This window comes from Chiloscyllium punctatum, chromosome 15, assembly GCF_047496795.1.
Source record: "Chiloscyllium punctatum isolate Juve2018m chromosome 15, sChiPun1.3, whole genome shotgun sequence".
NCBI lineage: Eukaryota > Metazoa > Chordata > Chondrichthyes > Orectolobiformes > Hemiscylliidae > Chiloscyllium > Chiloscyllium punctatum.
This window is the reverse complement of record NC_092753.1, coordinates 70,094,843-70,114,688: the sequence shown is the minus strand read 5'-3', so window position 1 is coordinate 70,114,688 and position 19,846 is coordinate 70,094,843. Positions and strand designations below refer to the sequence as shown.

The 19,846-nt window shown below is 39.9% G+C and overlaps 1 protein-coding gene across 2 annotated transcripts in view; it reads right to left on the bottom strand.

Annotated features, from left to right (window-relative positions):
* LOC140486372 (interphotoreceptor matrix proteoglycan 2-like) overlaps positions 1-19,846 on the bottom strand; it is an 85,408-nt gene that overhangs the window by 36,855 nt on the left and 28,707 nt on the right. Inside the window, exons 9-13 of one of the 2 annotated variants that reach the window (XM_072585414.1) lie at positions 15,370-15,519; positions 2,853-2,911; positions 1,473-1,493; positions 340-596; positions 172-231 (exon numbers count right to left, since the gene is read on the bottom strand). In XM_072585414.1, the coding sequence (XP_072441515.1) occupies positions 172-231; positions 340-596; positions 1,473-1,493; positions 2,853-2,911; positions 15,370-15,519 (547 nt within the window). The remainder of the gene's footprint in view (positions 1-171; positions 232-339; positions 597-1,472; positions 1,494-2,852; positions 2,912-15,369; positions 15,520-19,846) is intronic. The other variant, XM_072585415.1, reaches the window with a different exon arrangement.

Below are 19,846 nucleotides of genomic sequence, written 5' to 3'. Positions count from 1 at the left end.
GGGCACTGTGCCAGATTAATATAGACAGAAATCAAAATTCGATCTATTCCAGCCAGTCAATGTTGTCAATGTGGACAATCATACCCATTCGTGAGTGTTTGACAAATGTGGAATAACCGTGATTTTGTCATTCTCCATTTTGCTGACAGAAAAAACCTGAAAAGCAGTTACCAGTTTCTTGATTTTCTGGGTCAAACTTGATGCCTCCAAGTGTAAGACTGGTTGATCGCTCTGTAAAGGAAAACACAATCAAATTACTTGATTCTTGTCAGTTCAGATTTTAATCTCCAACACATTTCTCAATCCTGAAGTGTATTCATTACAATTGATATTGTTTACCATTCATGAGCTGAAGAGTCTCTGGATTAAAAGTCAGTGATGCATTCCCAATTAGATTTTCCTTGTGTAAGGCCTCAACTACAAGATTCTTGAAATCCATTAATGTGTAGGCAGCTGTCAGCTGATGTTCCAGTTCAAAGGAAAGATCATCTTCTATTTTTTTGAGGTTCACATCGACTAAATTAAGTGTTTCGTTCTGCAAAGCTGGTGTATTTCCATCAAATGTTACAGTGTAGTGAACCGCCACATTATTACTGCTGCACAGGAAATAACATGTGTTAGCAGAACATAAAATCACTACAAGCAGTGGTTAAATGGATTTGGACTCAGATGGAGAAAAACATTTTCTACTACATGAAGAAGTTGTCTTGAGTTAACACAGATCACAAAGCTGGAGTTTATGAGGTTTTAAATGTAGTTTTGAGAATTATGTTAATTGAGTCAGCCCAGAAGCAAAGTAGTTGATTTTTCCGCGTTTTACACAACCTTGTGGTTGCTTACATTCAATCCACAAACAATTTTCAGAGGTTTAGTAAAGCTGAAAGAAGGTGTGAAATTGGCACAATACATCTGCCTGACAGACACAGCAACTTGCGAGCTGTCTTAAAATCACGAAGGAAAGCATTCTCCACACATTTGCCTTGCCTGCACTAAAGAATTATAAGTTGAGCTGAAAGAGAAAAAGAAATCTAAAGGACACTCAGTGTTTCTGATTTCAGAAGGCCACAGAGATGTTTGAAACATTTGGGTACCTCTAGTTACTTCTTATAAATGTATTAGCATGAACGTAACCTTGCACTGTTAAACTCATCTTCTTGGAAGTAATTCTACCTCCAATTTTAGTTCAAATGGTAGCACATACCAAACTCTAGCCCCAACAAACATGAAACTGCCAACTACATTAGGGAGAAAAACACAGAGTTGGGAATTTAACTAATGACAATTACAGTTGCAAGAGATGACAGGAATAAAAACTAACATGTTTCATAGAGACATAGGAAACACAGCAAAAGGAATTATTGTTTAAGCCAGGATCTTTTCATTGGATTTGAATTAATTTTAATTAAAGCATATATATATTTAATATATGTCTTGCTAAAGTCTTTAAAATGCTGTAGTTAAAATCATATTACCTGTCTGAATTGGGATGTTTCCTAAAATAGAAGGCAAGGAAATTTATATTAAACTTCAATATGTATAAAAGCAAAGGGCTCATTTCATTTCTAAAGATTATTTTAAAGTTGATAACATTTTCATTCTTGCATGGATGAGTGTGAAGGCAGTACACTTCTACTTGTGTGATTCTTGGATAAGAAATATAGACAAAAGACTTAAACAAATGTGAAAGTTACCCATTACAACATTCTATTACAATGGTCCAGAGTTTGTTGTTTGCCACAAAATATAGGCGTTCACAGCTGGCTTTGAAGAATGCCTTGCTGAGAGATTTTATGATCTTTGTGGCAAAAACCTCACCCCTCATAACATGTAGTAGACTTTTTTCTATTCTTTCATGGGATACGGGCGAGGCGAGATTTTGTTGTTCATCCCTAAATGCTACTTGTGGTTGCTGGCACATTTCAGAGGGCAGTTAAGTGTCGACCATGTTTCTGTAGATCTGGAGTTATATATAGACCAGATGAGATGGCAGATTTCCTTCCTAAAATATTTAGAAATTCTGCACAAAAACGCAAGTACGTTTTCACAACTAGATCTGTTATTCGGCAATAGTTATTACCCAGATCATAGTTACAAGCATAATTACATTGGATTGAACAAGGCTTAACTTATGTTTTTTACAAACAGTGATATGAGAACAGAAGCGGAAAATTCTCATCACATCAAATAGTTTGAATGGTTGTCAGCTCTAAGGGTGAAGTCAGTGATGTCCTCACTGCAGCCTGTGTCAAAGCACAGGATAACAGATTGCATCGGGGGGAGTACTCCCCACTTGCTTGAATGAGTACAGGTCCAGCAACACTCAAAAAGCTTGACACCATCCAGGATAAAGCAAAACGCCTAAATGTTGGTGGATGCAATGGCATTCACTCCCTCCACTGCCAACATTCAGTAGCAGCAGTGTGGACTATTACAAAGATGCATTACAAAGGTCCTGAGACAACACCTTCCAAGCTCATGGCTGCTACCAACTTGAAACACAAGGGCAGCAGACACAAGTTCTCCTCCAAGCCATTCACCACCCTGACTTGGAAATATATTGCTGTTCCTTCGTTACTGCTGGGTCAAAATCCTGGAGTTGCCCTCCCGAACAACATTGTGGGTCAACCCACAGCACATAGACAGCAGTAGTTTAAGAACGCAGCTCACCACCATTTTCACAACTTCGCTCCCAACCGTTCAACACTCATCCCATCCCAACAAAATTCAGGCCCCATCACTTACAAAGTGTATCACAATACTCCTATAGCATGCTTATTTGTAAGATTTTTACACTTAGTTTTGTAGAGCATTTAAGATACAACACATAAAATCCAAGTGATAGAACTCCAAACCTGAACTCCAAAATGTTAATTGTCTGATATCCTGGAAACTTTCCAAAAACATTCTCCATCTGAAATCATATTAAAAAAAGAGATGCGATAATAGTTTTAGCACATTTATAAATCACTGAGTTAAGGACAACTTACAAGTTGAAAAAAAATCACCACACAACCATGTGTTACAAATGCATATATTACAAGATTATTTTTAATCCAGAAATTATGGGATAAATGAACAAAAATTTGGTCTATCTTATCAGAGTGGCCTGGAATTCTGGATTTAAGGGAGGAAGTTCTGTGTGATGTTGCTGGAATGGTGTTAAGAGTTATGATCTAGGCTAATCATGTTGTCTCTAAATTTCACTTGAAGAGACATTCTGCCCTTAAAGCATATCAGAAAAGGGCATGAAGTTAAAACATATAACAGAAGAGTTTAAATTATTTATATAACTCCTCATAAAGGATTTGGAAGGCTAGTGGGAAGGATAGTTTTAAAACATCCAAATGTTTTTCAGGTCAAATGAACACTTTAAAATTAAAGATAATTAATTTGAATTTTTATCTGAAGATCGTGTATGTGTGTCACTATGCCCCATGGTGTTGATTTGAGTGGCTAAAGTTATTCTGTTTTGCAAAATCTCAGCTGTATTGAGAAGTCTGCCTCATCTGTGAGAAGGCAGAGAGACAATCAAGTGGTGATCAGGGCTGGGGCAGAGAAACCCTCAGGAGCTGGGGGTGTTATGGACTGACTGCAGGAATTGTGAGTGGGGTCATGTTCAGAATTAAGAATTAATTTCCTTGACAGATCTGGCAGTGTTTAAGTGGAATAGATCATCAATGAAAGTTACACAGAGAGCAATCTGAAAGTAATTGCTATACTGGGGAATTAGCAGAATCACAGTGAGTCTCTCGGAGTTAAGATACACAGGGCTGGGCTTTCGCATTTGAAATTAAGATGTGGTGGCGAGCGGGTTTCTTGGAATCCACGCCACCCTGATTTTTCGCACATGGTCTTCTGCATTGTGCCTCATTAATTATGCAACCAAGATGTTGGGCATGTTACTTAGGGAACCTCAATGCAAGTAGTGCACAGCACTTGCAATGAAAGCCAGACAAGTTAACCCACACTGCGCTGCTCAACCCTAACCAGCAAAGAAATGACCCAGGAGAAGGGGAAGCTCACTCCCACGTCACAAACAGATCTGGAGGTGGTGCTGGATGGGCCAGTGGACACAGCCAGTCTGGACTCAGGTAACAGCATGGATCACCCCACAGTGTCACAAGAACGTCAATGAACCTCAACATTCTGCAAACGTAAATGCCACCAACTTCTTCCTGATACTTAACAACCACAGGGCCAGTATTGATTAGATTAGATTCCCTACAGTGTGGAAACAGGCCCAACCAGTCCACACCGACCCTCCAAAGGGTAACCCACCCAGACCCATTTCCCTCTGACTAATGCACCTAACACTACGGGCAATTTAGCATGGCCAATTCACCTAACCTGCACATCTTTGGATTGTGGGAGGAAACCACAGACAGGGGGAGAATGTGCAAACTCCACATAGACACCAACTCTGCCAGTGAACCAATATCTCATCAAGGCTGATGGACTATAACCCTCTCTCCTGAATGCTTTTCTGCTCAATGGCTCTCAGCCGCCTCATCTTCCCAAACAAATAACCCTTTCTGTCCTCTGTAGTTTCTGTTTATGCTTTGGGGACACCTCACCTTTACCCTGCTAATGTAGAACTAGTAAATGCTCATGCATCTACTTACATTAGACTTAGTCCTTCCATTTGTCTCATTGCAGGAGAAACTGGCCCAACCCCAGGACTGATGACTCAACAGCATCCCACTGACTAACCTGCAATCCTTGGACCGTTTACATTTGATCTGCAGGATTGACCATCGCCAAGCCCCTGGCCAGGAGTTAAAACAGCTCCTGAGCTGACTGTGGTGGTGCCCCTGAGTGACTGTAGTCCACATTCACCTCACAAAGCACTCTTTTCTTTTGACTTTCATACATCACCATTTACCTGCAGCACATGAATGTGTTTGCTACGTAAGCTGTCAGCACATTGTGCAGCTTTGATATTGACACAATACACACAGCGGCACATCGCCCACTGTCTGACTGGTACATTGACTGTTCAATCGATGCACGATCACAAGCTGCCTGCCTCTTTACCTGCACTCAAAAGCAAGCGATAACTAAGGAAACTATGCCCTAAGAAAGCAATATCACCAACAGAGGTCAAATGCCTGAGCACTAACATCAGTGAGCACTAAGAAAACAAGTTAGTGACATGCAGATGCAGGAATTGCATGGCTGTCACTGCAGATAAGCGACCTGGCAGAAGCATGCAAGTTGTAGGTGGCTTTGTGCTTCAAAGGAGAGTACTAAAAGCCAAAAGTGACGTGAGAGTTGCTCTTGGAGCCAACGCCAAGTTGTGTGGATGTGGAGTCAAGAGGAATGGTGGCCAAGGACCATGCAGGGATGCTATTTAGGAGAAATAATTGGATGACGACCAGCACAGGCAGGAAGCTACAGTGCCAGGAAACCATTCAGTTTTACAGAGTCTGTCAGGTTTTTAAGTTGTATAGATTCTGACCAGAGGTCAGGAGAACAGGAAGTTGGTTGTTAATAGGGTCAGTTGGGGTATTGGTGATATGTAAACATGTGGAGGTAAACTGGTCACCCAATCAAGGGTGAGACTCTGAAGTTTCAGTTTTAAGAGTGAAATACTGTCTATAACTTCTTCTAAATCTTGGAAATTTTTGTTCCATTCTCACCCTATTTTGTCACATTACTCAGCATTACTCTAACCACACCAGGAAAGGAAAATTCCTCCCACATTGTCCATTCACTTCTCGGAAATCAAAACAATCAAGAAACTAAAACAGAAAAAGAAATTAAAATTAAAAAGGAGGATTCTGTTTGGAATTTTGGTTAAAGTATAAGTGCTTCTGAGATACAGAGCCAACCCAGGTCCTTACTTCAATGCTGAGACTCTCCATTGTGGCAAAAGTAGCAGCAGATGTTGGAAATTCTAAGTTCCGCCCCTAAATTGGGCATTTTTCATTAACACAGAGTGGGGGATTAGAAAGGAGCTGTATATTACACTTGAGCAGTTTCTGTCAGCAGCTGGCCATTTAAATGATCCACAACCTCTACTGAAATTGGATTGTGGAATCCCTGGAATGTGGAATTCCAGACTGTAGAGACTGGTCTAAGTTAAGACCCTCTTCTCAGTGCCTTTCTTTGGGATAGCAAAGGCACCCCTTTGAAGAGCTGAGGGATACCTATGGACATGGTTCCAGGAGACCTTAAGTGTATAGATGAAGAGTCCTTTAAGTGCTCTTTAGGATTGTTAACATTGAAGAAGATTATGTGTAAAAAGGTGCATACATCATTGGAACTGTTTAAGTTATCATGAAATATTAACATTATCAAAGTATTTTCTTACGAATAAGGGCACTTTTCCCAAAACAATGCAATCTTAAATATAGAAATCAAACATTTTTTTTCCCTCCTTGTGATGCTAAAAAGGTTGATAAAATAGTAGGTGAAGGTGGGGAGGTTGGCAGGTAGAAGTAGGCATTAAGTTGACATGGGGATAGGAAGTGCCATGGGGATGGGCAGAAAGCATTAGGTGGCATGGATGAGGCCTTGGGAATTTGGGGGTTGAAGGGGAGTGACATGGGTATAAAGGATGAGAACTATAGAGCAGGCTCCCTCCACTCTAGCTGCAGAGGCTGTGACTGTACTGAGACATAGTGTGTGGCAAAGGGCAAAGAACACCTTTTGAAAAATATTGTTGGCATGGTTGAAATACTACTGCAAATAAAGTCTAACATCTGTTAAAACATGCTCAGAGTGTCACCAGATCTGTTTGCTAATGTCTCAATATGGTCCCTGCTGTAACTGTTGCACTGTGAGGTCAGACATCAGTTCATATGCTTGCTGTTCTATGGAGCAATGCTTGAATTAAGGAGCTTCTGCACACTTTGGAAACACAAACCTTGCAATTAGAACTGAGCATCATTTGCCACGTGCCCAGGTATTGTTTTGGCAACACTGGCCTCAGTGGCCAAAGGTGTTGGTCTTGCATGAAATAGTCAGCAATGTTTGGCCTTGGGAGATGTGCAACATAGTATAAGATGCTATGGCAAAGGGTTACCAGGGATTGGGAGCCAGCTGCTAAGTGTCCTTTTCAATGAACGGATCAGCAGGTAGTGTTGCTGCCCTTTGAAGTGCCTAAGGTTTTGCAGCTCAAGGCACTTACTCCATCCACTCTGGATGTAGTTGAGGCCATTTTCTTTCCCATTGGACAGTTACAATTTCCAGTTCAAAGGAAGGTGACAGTGAAGGCTCCTCAGACAGTAATTTCCAAGCACCATGCTTGTGTGTTAGTGAGGCTCCAAACATCCCCATCACCCTCCTGGTGGCTCTTCCCAATCTCAATCATTTCCTAATAGCTCTCCCCATAAACCTATTTGCATTCCTCCCACCTACTTTAGAGTCATAGAGTCATAGAAATGTACAGCACGGAAACAGACCCTTCGGTCCAACTTTCCCTGCCAACAGATAACATAACCTAATCTAGTTCCATTTGCCAGCACATGGCCATATCCCCAAAAACCCTTCCTATTCATATACCCCTCCAGATAGATGCCTTTTAAATGCTGAAATTGTACCAGCCTCCATCAGTTCCTCTGGCAGCTCATTCTGTACTCGTACCACCCTCTGTGTGAAAAACTTGCCCGTTGGGTCCTTTTTATATCTTTCCCCTCTCACCCTAAACCTATGCCCTCTAGTTCTGGATTCCCCACCCCAGGAAAAATACGTTGTTTATTTATCCTATCTCCCCGTATCTGATGAGTTTCCTCTGGGTGCTCCAGTTTCCTCCCACAGTCCAAAGATGTGCAGGTTAGGAGAATTGGTTATGCTAAAAGTGCCCGTGGAGTTAGGTGCATTATGAGAATGGGTCTGTGTGGGTTACTCTTTGAAGGGTCGGTGTGGACTAGTTGGGTCAAAAAGGCCTGTTTCCACACTGCAGGGAATCTAATCAAAAATATCTTTGACCAAAAAAATTGAGGTTGAGATCTGCCTGCATGGTCCTGGAAACCTATGGAGAAGAGAGATGGTGAATCCAGTCGGATATTTCCCTGAACAGACTGTCAAAGCCATTTAGCAGATTTTCTCATCATCAGAAGTTTTGAACAAGCCCAACCTCCTTCTGGAACGTGCACATTGCCAGGAACATCTGATTTTTGTCTGGGATTAGTCCTGGACAACCCAGTTGTAAGAAAAGTCTCTATTGACTTTTTCCAAGACAGGTTTTGAGAGAAACCTCAGCTGCTGCTGGAAGAGGATCCACATAATGAAAGATGGTCGACCTGAAATCTGACATTCATCCAGTGCAGAAGAGCTGCCAAGTATTGGAGCATTCGGGGCTACATACTGGGATGTAATGAGGTTTAAAGAACAGCCTTTGACCATTTTACACAGAAGGGCTGAACCAGTGTAAAATTTTTCAGGTTGGTCACCACAGAAAATGTCAGTGCAGATGCAATCTTCATTGTAAGTTATGCCTTGTACTGTATTTAAACAAATACATATGTACTGCTCTACAATACAATTCAAATATGACTCTTCCTAATGTTACAAGCTTTGTTAATAAAGTAAGCTTTTGAAAGAAAGGTTCCATTACAAGCAACTGATGATGAAAACTGAATGCACATTTCTATGTTTATTTATATTACTACCTGTACAGATTTAATGACTAATCCAGCACGAGGTGATATTACCGAAGCAGAAAATGCACAAATTTGTACAATTTACAAATTTTCCAGGATTCTATATATAGCCGGCCTGCTTCCACAGCAGGCCACTATTGTGTTGTCAGCGATCTTATACTGGGAATAGGCAGCTGCTGTTCTATAGCACAGATGGAGGAAAAATGGTAAACACACATGGGCATAGATAAACACATGTACACAGATGCACTGACAATGAACCTACAACCTAATGAGAAGGGCCATTAACCAACAATAACACATTGGTCCAGAGCTTTGAAGAAGTTTAGTAGAAGGCAAGTGAAGAAAGAGTTTCACACAACACTGCTAAATAAAAATGATACAAGTCCATCTCTTTCCCCTCTTTGGTGCTTTCAAATCCTAGCTGTCTGCGCTGAATCCCTGGCTCCAATAGCTCCAGTGCTAGGGCTAGCAGTACAATGTAGTAACAGATTAAAACTGAGAGATCCTACCCAGGAGTACATTTAATAAAGACACATTCCAAGACTAGACACAGCAATTTTTGACCTCACTTTACTGATTTTGAGGGAATTTAGGTATTAATGTACCCTCATCATTTAAGTGGAGCTTCAGCATGTGCCATTACTAAAGACTTTCTGACTGGACTTATCAACGAGCTGCTGTCCTAAATAAGCATGGCAGTCACTTAATTAGCTCCAACCAGCCAATTGCAGCCACATCTCCCAAAGCAGATTTGTAATGTTACATTGCTGCTTTTGGCAGCAGTGACAGGATTCCTGCCTACCTTGTGATTCTATCATCATCAAAGCCTTTTTTCACTGATTCTAAATAGATAGTATGATTCAAGGTTTGCATAATGATTTGTAGCTTGGATGCCAGTTGTTGTAGTTGTGGGTATGTTCGCCGAGCTGGGAAATTGATTTGCAGACGTTTCATTCCCTGTCTAGGTGACATCTTCAGTGCTTCGGATCCTCCTGTGAAGTGCTGCTGTATTGTGTCTTCTGGAATTTATTGGTTCCGTTCCTGCTGGTTCCAGTTGCCTGTTCCAGTAGTGGACAGTATATTGAGTCTAGGTCTATGTGTTTGTTGATGGTGTTCTTGGATGAGTGCCATGCTTCTAGAAATTCTTTGGTTGTCCTCCGACAGCCAGATTCCAAGATTCCACGCAAAGACTGCACGCAACACTCTATAGGACAAATGGCAGACAATTAGCAATCTGCATCCACGAACACCAAGTAGCCACTAAATGCCACAACCGACTGTCCCTCGTAGCCACACACACTTGACAGGGACAATATAAGGATCAAAGGACAAGCCAAACTGAGGACAGCCAGAGAATTTCTAGAGGCATGGCATTCATCCACGCACTCCATCAACAAACTCATAGACCTGGACCCAATACACTGGTCACTACATCGAGCAACAGGAACCAGCAACCGGAAGTAGCAGGAATGGAACCAAAGAAATTCCAGAATACACAGTACAGCGCTTCACAGGAGGCTCCAAAGCACTGAAGATGTCACCTAGACAGGAGACAAAACATCTGCAAGTCAACTTCCCAGCTCAGCAAACATGCCCATAACATGATTATCTATTTTTAACAATTCTGCATTGTTTCACATGTTTATCTGTGCCAGAGGTCAAGCTAATTATTTTACAATGTGGAGAAACAAAATAAAGCTAATCAAAATCATCTTTCCTGACAAAGCTCTCAAGCCACTAATGTATTTATGTTGGCTGACAGTTGAAATGGAAAGAAAGGAGATGAAAACAGTCATGGGAGTCAACACTGGTCAAGATTGTGCTAATGCTCCACATTCAGGGAAGCCTACTGAAGGCAAACAAAGTCATCTTGCTAATAAAACTCCTTATAGTTTTGAAACACTTATATAAACAATTGACCTTTCCACTGTGTCCTTAACTGATTCATCTAAAATAGAAACCAGGGTGTCAGAAAGAGTTAGGAGTAAACAAAATGATCAAAGGAAGGTTGGCTAAATCTGTATGTCTCAAAATTTTGTAAATGGCTACTTTGCCTCTCTAGCTTGGAAGGGAGAGCAGAACAACAGAACATTGTTTAAGTGGAGAAAAACTGCAGAAAGCTGCAACACAAAAGGACTTGGAGGTACTCGTGCATGAAACACAGAAAGCTAGCACATGGGCGCAGTAGGTAAGCAGGAAGGTTAATGGAATGTTGGTCCTTAGTTCAAGGGGATTGGAGTATAAGAGTACAGAAGTCTTACTGCAGCTGTTCAAGTGCTGGTGAGACCACATCTGGAATACTGTCAGCAATTGTTGACACAATGTTTTGGAAAATATATTATTTCATTGAGGGCAGTTCAGAGAAGGTTTCTAGAATGATCTAGTCTGGAGGCATTGTCTTATGAGCAAAGGCTAAACAGATTTACTCAGTGGAGTTTGGAAGAATTAGAGGTGATCTCATTGAAACATATAGGATTCTTAAAGAGCTTCAGAGGGTAAATGCTGAGTGGGTGTTCCCCCTCATGAGAGTCCTGGACCAGAGGGGGTGTTATTAGAATAAAGGGGCGCCAATTTAAGATTAAGCTGAGGAAGAATTTCTGCTCTCAGTGAGTGGCGTCTCTTTGGAATGCCTTGCCACAGAAAGCTGTGGAGCAAATGTCCTTGTGAACGTTTAAGGCTGAGGTGGATAGATTTTTGATCAGTAGGGGTACCAAGGGTTATGGTAAAATGCAAGAATGTGTATGTGAGGAATGTCGATTCAGCCATGATCCTATGGAATGACAGAGCAGGCTCAAGGGGCTGAACAGCCTATTTTTTTATGGTCTTGTAGTCTTATGAAGTTAGAAATTGTGGTTGATTAAAACTCTGCTGTTGATAATAGCACATAGCATCTCATTGACACCCAGGTTTGAGTTACTAAATCTATTTGAAGTCTCTCTCATTCAGCGTAATGGTGGTGCCCACACTACTGGTGTCTCGTGGTTACTGGCCCACTGACATTATCACTTTCTCACCTCCTCACTCAGTGCTGAGGGGTATCCTATTAGCCTTCAGCCTTTCAAACCCTGTCCACCATCCTTAACTGGACTGAGAGAGGCCTTTTGGCCACTCTTTCACCTCTGCAAAAAATCATATTAGGTTAGTGTTTCTGAAAATAAAGGTTGACACCAGAATTGCCAGTGTCCCAATGCAAAACGTGAAATCTGCCCCAGGATAAATGTTTGGTGAGAGAGGAAGGTTTCAAGAAATGTTTTAGAATACAATAAAGAAATGGGAAGTGGGAATGTTTAGGGAGGTAATTCCTTAGTATCGGCTAAGTCAGCTGAAAGTACAGCCACAAACTTTGAAACACTTAAACTTTAAGAGTTTCAAGAGACCAGAATTGTTGGAGTGCAGAGACCTCAAAGGGTTGTTGGTTGGAAGAGGGTACAGAAAAAGGGATGGACGACAAATGAATCAAGATTTTAAAAGACATGTTGAATCAGAAGTCAGTGTAGAACAGGAATCAAAGGGGTGAGGTGTGAATGAGATTTTGACTAACCCAAACATAAGCAGCATTTGTGTTTAAAGCTTCATTTATAGCAAGGATAAGGGGGGACATTTTGACATAGTGATAGCCACAAAACATAATACTCGTGACTTTGTCGACAGCCATTCAATACTGTGGCAAAGTCAGAAGGAAATTCAAAAGTGAAATTGTGGGCACAGATTAGGGAGACAACAAAACAATCAAACGTGATTAGATAGGAAAAGAAGGTAGAAGCAGGGAAGGAGTCAAGTGCAGATTGTTTGAGAAAGGGATTAAAGCAAATTTGAAGAAGTGGGATGAGGCTGGGACACTGCATCAGAAATTAGGGAATTGTGAACAACATCAAAAAACATGGGGCCAGAAAGGGAAGCTAAGAAGAATCAAAGGAGCAGGAGGCAAGTCTCATGGGCTAGATGAGCTTGATCAGAGTAATGCTGGAGAAAGACATGAGTTCATGGCCAGGATAACGGAAAATAAAGCAAAATTAATTCCAATTAAAATAGTTTCACCCTTTAGCTTTCCCTTGGTGCTTCATCAATGATTAAATATACTTTAGCATTTACTACTTCAATACTTGATATGAATTACTACTATGCAATAAAGTGCCCAAGATTGTTGCAATAGAGCTCAATCTCCACTTGTAATCTGCATCAAAGAATAGTCAAGGGCTTTATTTAAACAATACAATTCTTTTAAATGATTTAAAATTAAGGCACAAAAAATGTCAAGTGTTTCCCCACTCAAAACCATAATGTATTTTGACCACATTCAAAATGGATGGTCAAAATTAGATACTTTCCGACTGGCAGTGAAGATTTAAAATCATAAAGATAACATTATAGATAAATCTTTTGCATAGTGACACAGTGGCTAGCACTGCTACCTCACAGCATCAGGACCAGGGTTTTATTCCACCCTTAGGCAACCATCTGTGTGATATTTGCACATTCTCCAGATGTCTGCATGGATTTCCATCAGTGTGGTTTCATCCTATTGTCCAAAGATGTGCAGTAAGGTGGATTGGCCATGTTAAATTTCCCTACAGTGTGCAGGCTAGGTGGGTTAGCCAGGGAACCAATGCAGACTCGATGGGCCAAATGGCCTCTTTCTCCACTATAGGAACTGTATGAAATGTGTTGCAGGAGCTGCTTTCTGAAACAGTAGCTTGTGCTTTTTTATATCAAATGTTTCAGTAGCGGCATTTTTCAGTAATTTTGAAACGGACAGTCATTTTAGATGCATATTAAACTGATGAAAAAGGAAAAACAAAGAATGTCAGCTTTTGAAAAAAAACTATTCACAGAATGTGGGCATTGCTGGTTAGGCCAACAATTATTGCGCAAAAGGCAGTTAAGAATCAACTATGGATCTGAAGTCTTATGTAAGCCAGACATTCATGAACCTGAAGGGTTTTTCCAAATGGCAACTGTTTTCATGGTCATCACTAAACTCACTTCCAAATATTTTTATTGAATTCAAATTTCACTATCTGTTGTAAAAGGATTCAAACCTTGGTTCCTAAATATTACCCCTGCTGAAGGGTTCCTGCCCGAAATGTCGATTTTCCTGCTCCTTGGATGTTTCCTGACCTGCTGTGCTTTTCCAGCACCACTCTAATCTTGTCTCTGGATTAACAATCAATCGATAATACCACTAGCCAATTGCCTATCACACTAGCAAAATAACGAAACCTAAATTTACTTTCAAACTCATATTTATTGACAGAAACACACTTACCTGGAATTGGCAGGGAACCGTGTCACCAAAGCCTGCAGTTCACAGACAGACTGTTCCAAATTTTGTGCTGTATGTTATAGTTGACCTCCAAACAAACTCTACTCCTCACACAGAGCTACCAGTCGCTCTCAGGATCACTAATAATGGGAGGAACCAAACTTTTCCACCCAAGACAAACATTTTGTCTTTTGATCTATGTAACAGCAATTCAATGGCACCAGTGTAATTTGTATGGACCGGACTTACTATCCTTTAAGTGTGATCTTCAAGTATATGAAAACCAAAAGAGAAGGTTCCATATTGAAGCCCAAGGTTGCCTAAGCATCATGATCAGCATTATAGTACCCTGTCAGTGGAAGGTTCACTGCAGATGTCGATAAAGTTGTTTGATAATCTTTGTAGTGCTGTGAATCCATTGAACTAATCACATGGGGTGAAGCATTAAGCGCTCAGCATTTTCTTTCCATTGTGAATCCAAAAGCTTCTACCTAAGAAAGTATATTCTTTAAAATGCATTGGCCACAAGCTTCACATTCCTGGCTGCTTTTGCAGTCACTAGGTTGCTGGAACATTATCTGTGTATTTCTTGGTGCTGGTCATGCACACTATTAATTAATGAACCCCTGGGAAAGAATACCTGTGCTGATGCTTCTCCTGGAAGTATGAGCAAGGTGGGCCCAGGAGTGATTGTGAAACTATATATCAAACTGGAAGAAACATCTCAGAAACATCCACTGCAACTTTCATGTCTTTTTTGTAAACTTGTTCCTGAATTCCTGTTTATGTTATTTCTGAGCCAAAGGGGCTCAATTGCGGTCAACAAACGGAACACAATATACGCAGCAAAAATCCCTCGGCAGTCTTATTTTAGTGTGGACTCAAAGACTTACAGTTTAAAAGCACACTACTCAAATATGAACTGTTCATTTATTCCCAAGTAATTCCACTACTGATACAATACAAAGTACATATTATACATAAGAAGGCAATCATTTTCAAATCAACAGGGAATTTTCTCACCAATGGAAGATAACCTTGAAATTATTTCAGCAGCAAGTTTATGAAAGGCAAATAAAGGCAATAATGCTGACCTCTAAATATCACAATAATCTGCCCAAGAACTATCACTTTAATTAAGCCAGAGTAACACAGCAACTACGCCAAACACCAAGTTACACAGAATGTTTGGTATGTAAAGGTTTAACATATTATTACTTTAAAACACTTTGGCCTACCTACAATCAGCAATGCCACAGAGATATGCAAATTTAATCACTGTTTCTATACAGCTATTGCATTTATTTTCTCTCAAGTAGATATTTAACAATTACCAATGATTTCTCTTATTGATCATATCAAACTTCAGCTCATTCATTCTAGTACCTATAATTGTATTTGCTTGTACATGACTCATGTATTCAAAGCTTTCTTAAAATCGGATCACAAAGTGCCTTTCTTCTCAAAAAAAAACTTGAAATGAGGCCACAATCTTACCTTGGTATTGACATCATCAGCTAATTTCTGATAATCCATTGTAGCTGGGTCAGAGAGTGCTTTAGTGTAATTCTCTCCGACAAGCTGAACGATAAATTCCAATACTTGATTTGGTAGCTTCTTTGTAACTTGTTCAATATCACTGGGGGCCTGTGAGGAATCAGGAATAAATTACTAAAATGGTCAAAGGCAATTCATTTTGACCTGGCCCAATTTAGCTCAACTCATTCCATTTGTCAATTAATTGCCAATAGTAATAACATCACAAAAGGAGTATTGTAATGGAGGAAAATGGGATCCAAACATTTCTACAGTAGGGCAAGCAGAATGACATTATACTCTAGAGGGAACTGGATAATGGAGACAGTTAGTGCACTGTATTTTGCTCTTTGGAAATTGGAGTTAGTCCAAGACAAGATTAAGGAATGAAAGTCTCTCTCTGAAAGGTCTTAGGATATGGATATGAAATATCTTTAAAGCAAACTTAAGCCATTTCCCACTGAGTACTGACCGCAAAGCACAAATTTGCCTTTTAATATTTTTATTAATACTAAGAAGTGTCAACATCTGAATTAATAGTAAATACTTCTTGTTCTTGTCAACATATGACAATATAGTTAACGTATTGCTGAAAAAAAGATGTCTTTAAGCTTTGTGACTTGCATTCATTGGAAGATTTATAATACCAAAGTAAAGGGGAACAATGCTTATATTGAATGAGAAGAGTATGCTGTCTGGACAGGAATGGACTGTGATTAGTAGAAGCATTGTAATGAAGAGTGCACTAGTTAAATAATGACTGACAGGTAACTGCCCATCCTACTCAAATGATTTGACACTATTTGGTCAAAGCATTGTCCTGATGAATGAATCAGAGAATAACTGTTGCCTGGTTAGTTTAGTTGAAATGTTTTCTTGTCTGCCAAGAACAGAGCTTTTCCTATTGATAAATGTAGTTTGCAGCACATGAAGGTGCACCACATTGCAAGCCTGACTGGTGATCTTAAATTGGCTGTCAGCGATATAAATTTGGCCTTATTGGCAAACGCATGTAGAGGACCTGAACCATTTACTCAGAAACACTTTCTGTCTATCACAAATGGGTAATGTGGTATGAGAATTTCAGAACAGCATGAGACGATGTAGGCTGTATATCCCAAAGGCTTATAAGATTGTATCAATAGTATGCCCCTTCAGCTGTGCATGACAGGTAAGCTACTGAGCATAACTAACCAGCATGTGCTTACACAATCCAAAACATAGTGTGTGACATTAAAAATTAATACAGTTGTTAAATAACCCAGAGGTGTTAACAACCAATTTAAAGTTATCAATCAGGTGCGCTGTGTACACGCCTGCTTTTATTGTAACTACGTTTATGAATACACAGGGCTCTATTCTGTGAAGGCATAAAGAAGAGATACATACTTCATTGCTCTCAACTTAGCAAAATGGGTGACAGGCATTCTCTGCTTCATTGCTCGGATCATTGCCTCGATCAGAGTCAACCTGCCTGTGTCAATTTAAACAAGCGTAGCAACTAACAGTCAGTCCGCAACTAATTGGTGCACTCTTGATGGCAAATCCTCTACCAGAGTCCATTTGCTAGTGATTAGATTACTTACAGTGTGGAAACAGGTTCTTCAGCCCAACAAGCCCACACCAACTCGCCGAAGCGCAACCCACCCAGACCCATTCCCCTACATTTACCCCTTCACCTGACATTACGGGCAATTTAGCATAGCCAATTCACCTAACCTGCATATTTTTGGACCGTGGGAGGAAACCGGAGCACCCGGAGGAAACCCACGCAGACACGGGGAGAATGTGCAAACTCCACACAGTCAGTCACCTGACTCTTGGGTCTCTTGAACTGTGAGGTAGCAGTGCTAAGCACTGTGCCACCGTGTTTATTATTCATTTTAGAAAGGGCTGCTCCCCCATTCACTGATATTTCTTGCAAATGCTCTGATGAGTGCAAGACAAAAGCTTTGACAAAACATGTCTTTTTCATCAATACTCAAGTTCTGTATGCCAAGCAACTACTAATATAACCAATAATGACTCAAATGGAATATTTAATTATTGTTCTCACTAAGTTGCTAAACTCATTTAATTTGAAATTTTAACTCAGACAATTTTTTTTGAAAAATTGCCCTATTCAGCCAATGCAAAATAACCACTATATACTTTTTAAAACAAGCCCACAACATGCATTCCATTGATACTCAACTGATGGCAAGAGCCCCAATATTGTAATTTCCAACTCCCATTCCTATCATACAGCAACTTCCTATCTTTATTGTTTACAGTTGCTTATGTCTTTTATCTCTCAACCAAAATAAATTATGCTTATTGCTATACAATAGTGTATAGATGCAAAACCAATTTGAAACAAAAGAGAATCTAAAGATTTGGAATGTCAGCCAGGTAGGCAGTGCCGACTTATGGTTCCAATTCCATTTACCATTATTGTTCAATAAAATTACCATGTCAATTGAAGTGCCTCAACTGTCAAGTCTCAAATATAGTATCAACCTTTGTCATGAATATCCAGTAATAAATAATATTCAAAAATCTGAATTAGATAAACGAATGCTGCCTATAGTTTAAAAATATATTCAGACATTGTACCGTTCATAAATATGAAGATAAAGCATTAAATAGTGGTTTGGGTGTTTTGGTACTCCTTTTAAATACTGAAGTCCAAATTCCAGCTGCAAGTGGCCTTTCTAGTGTCGAAAAAGTAGGAATCCCAATATGTAGTCCCTGGCCAATTTCTCAACTAGGACATCAATGAAATGGAGTTTATTTCACTGTCTGATTTCAAAGGTGAATTTGAGAGCAGGATGGAGCCCACTGAAACACGCAAGGAAATTTTTACATGCGGCTGCATCTTCAAACATCGGAAACATATCACAAGCATGTCAGAAATATACAGAGGTAGGTGTGATGAGGTATCATTTAACTGAAGACATATTTTTCCTGAAATCTGACAAAGGAATTTGCAAATGAGGAGTCTGTCAAAGATCCCATTGTATCACCATGCTTTTGGGCTTCCAGGTGTTGTTAAAACTGGATTTAACTCCGAGTTGCTGAGCTCAGAGGTTCACTGAATACAGTCTAGGTCGCCATGAAATAGTGATGCACTGCAAATGCTTCTGACTTCCTTAATTGGCATATTGGTGATTGGCTAGCAATGTTCAAATGAACACACGGACATCACATTGCCTACTATTAACAATGATACATAGCAGCCTATGTATCTTTTTTCATCAATACTCAAATTCCAGATATTGTTGCTCTTTATTCCATCTCCAAATTTTAACAACTAAATCTTAATTTTTTCCTGATTTATGATCTTGCTTACAATTCTGTAGTCAGGATTCCTGGTCAATGCAAGTTTTCAAAAAGGTTTGATCAAAATTATACTGCATTCCTCACCTTTAGTTTTGATGTGTTTGTGCTTCTGAGGCATGCATTTTAATTGTGTGAGACTGTGGGCATTGTGGATCTACCTACAGTACGTGGACCACAGAGGTTCAAGAAGGCAGCTCAGCACCACCTTCTCAAAGGTAACTAGGGATGGGCAATAAATGCCGACCCACCCAGTGACATACATGTCCCACAAATGAATTAAAAAAGAGGTGAGTCACTTGCTACACAATTCCCAGTCTCTAAACTATTCTCATAATGAGACTACTTATGTGGCTGGTCCATTGAGTTTTTGGTTAATGTTAAACCCTAGATGTTGATGATTGGGGATTCAGCTATAGTAATATGGTGAAATAATGTCAAAGTGGTGGGTGGGGAAAGGGATCTGCGTAGGTTTCCTCTTGTTATTGCCTGGTACTTGTATTCTACAAATGTTACTTGTCACTCATCAGCCAAAGTCCAAACCATGGTCTACTGCAAGCTCTGTTAGGATATGCTATATACCCAGAAAGTATAGTGATCAGGTTTCTGATCAACTCCTAGATCGTATGCAGGTGGCAGGTAAGGCTTGTAAAGCATGAGCATTTGCCTATGGAACACATTTGAGATGCTCCCCCATAGGAAATATGAAGGAGGAATGACATAAAGGCAGTTACACCCATCAGAGGACTTGGCACTTTATTTCTGTTTCTCAATGCTAATATAACTCTTTAATTTTAAAAGAAGACAAGTGCAGAGTTATTATCCACAAGGCTCTAACTTATCCCCTGTCCCTTCACAATGCACAATAACAGATGTTCCTTCTATGGTTGCTGAGTGCTAATTCACAAAAGGTGAGTCAACAGAATTATTGAGGTCCTCCTTCCAAAATTATAAACTGCTGTATCATTATTCATTCTAATTTACTGCTGTATCATTATTCATTCTAATTTACTGTAAGGCCTCATGTGTTAATTCAATAATGATTCTTTGCTGAAAGAATGCCCTGAAGATTCAAATAATTTTACATTTGGCTCTTAAATCAAGCAATAAGTCAATTGGT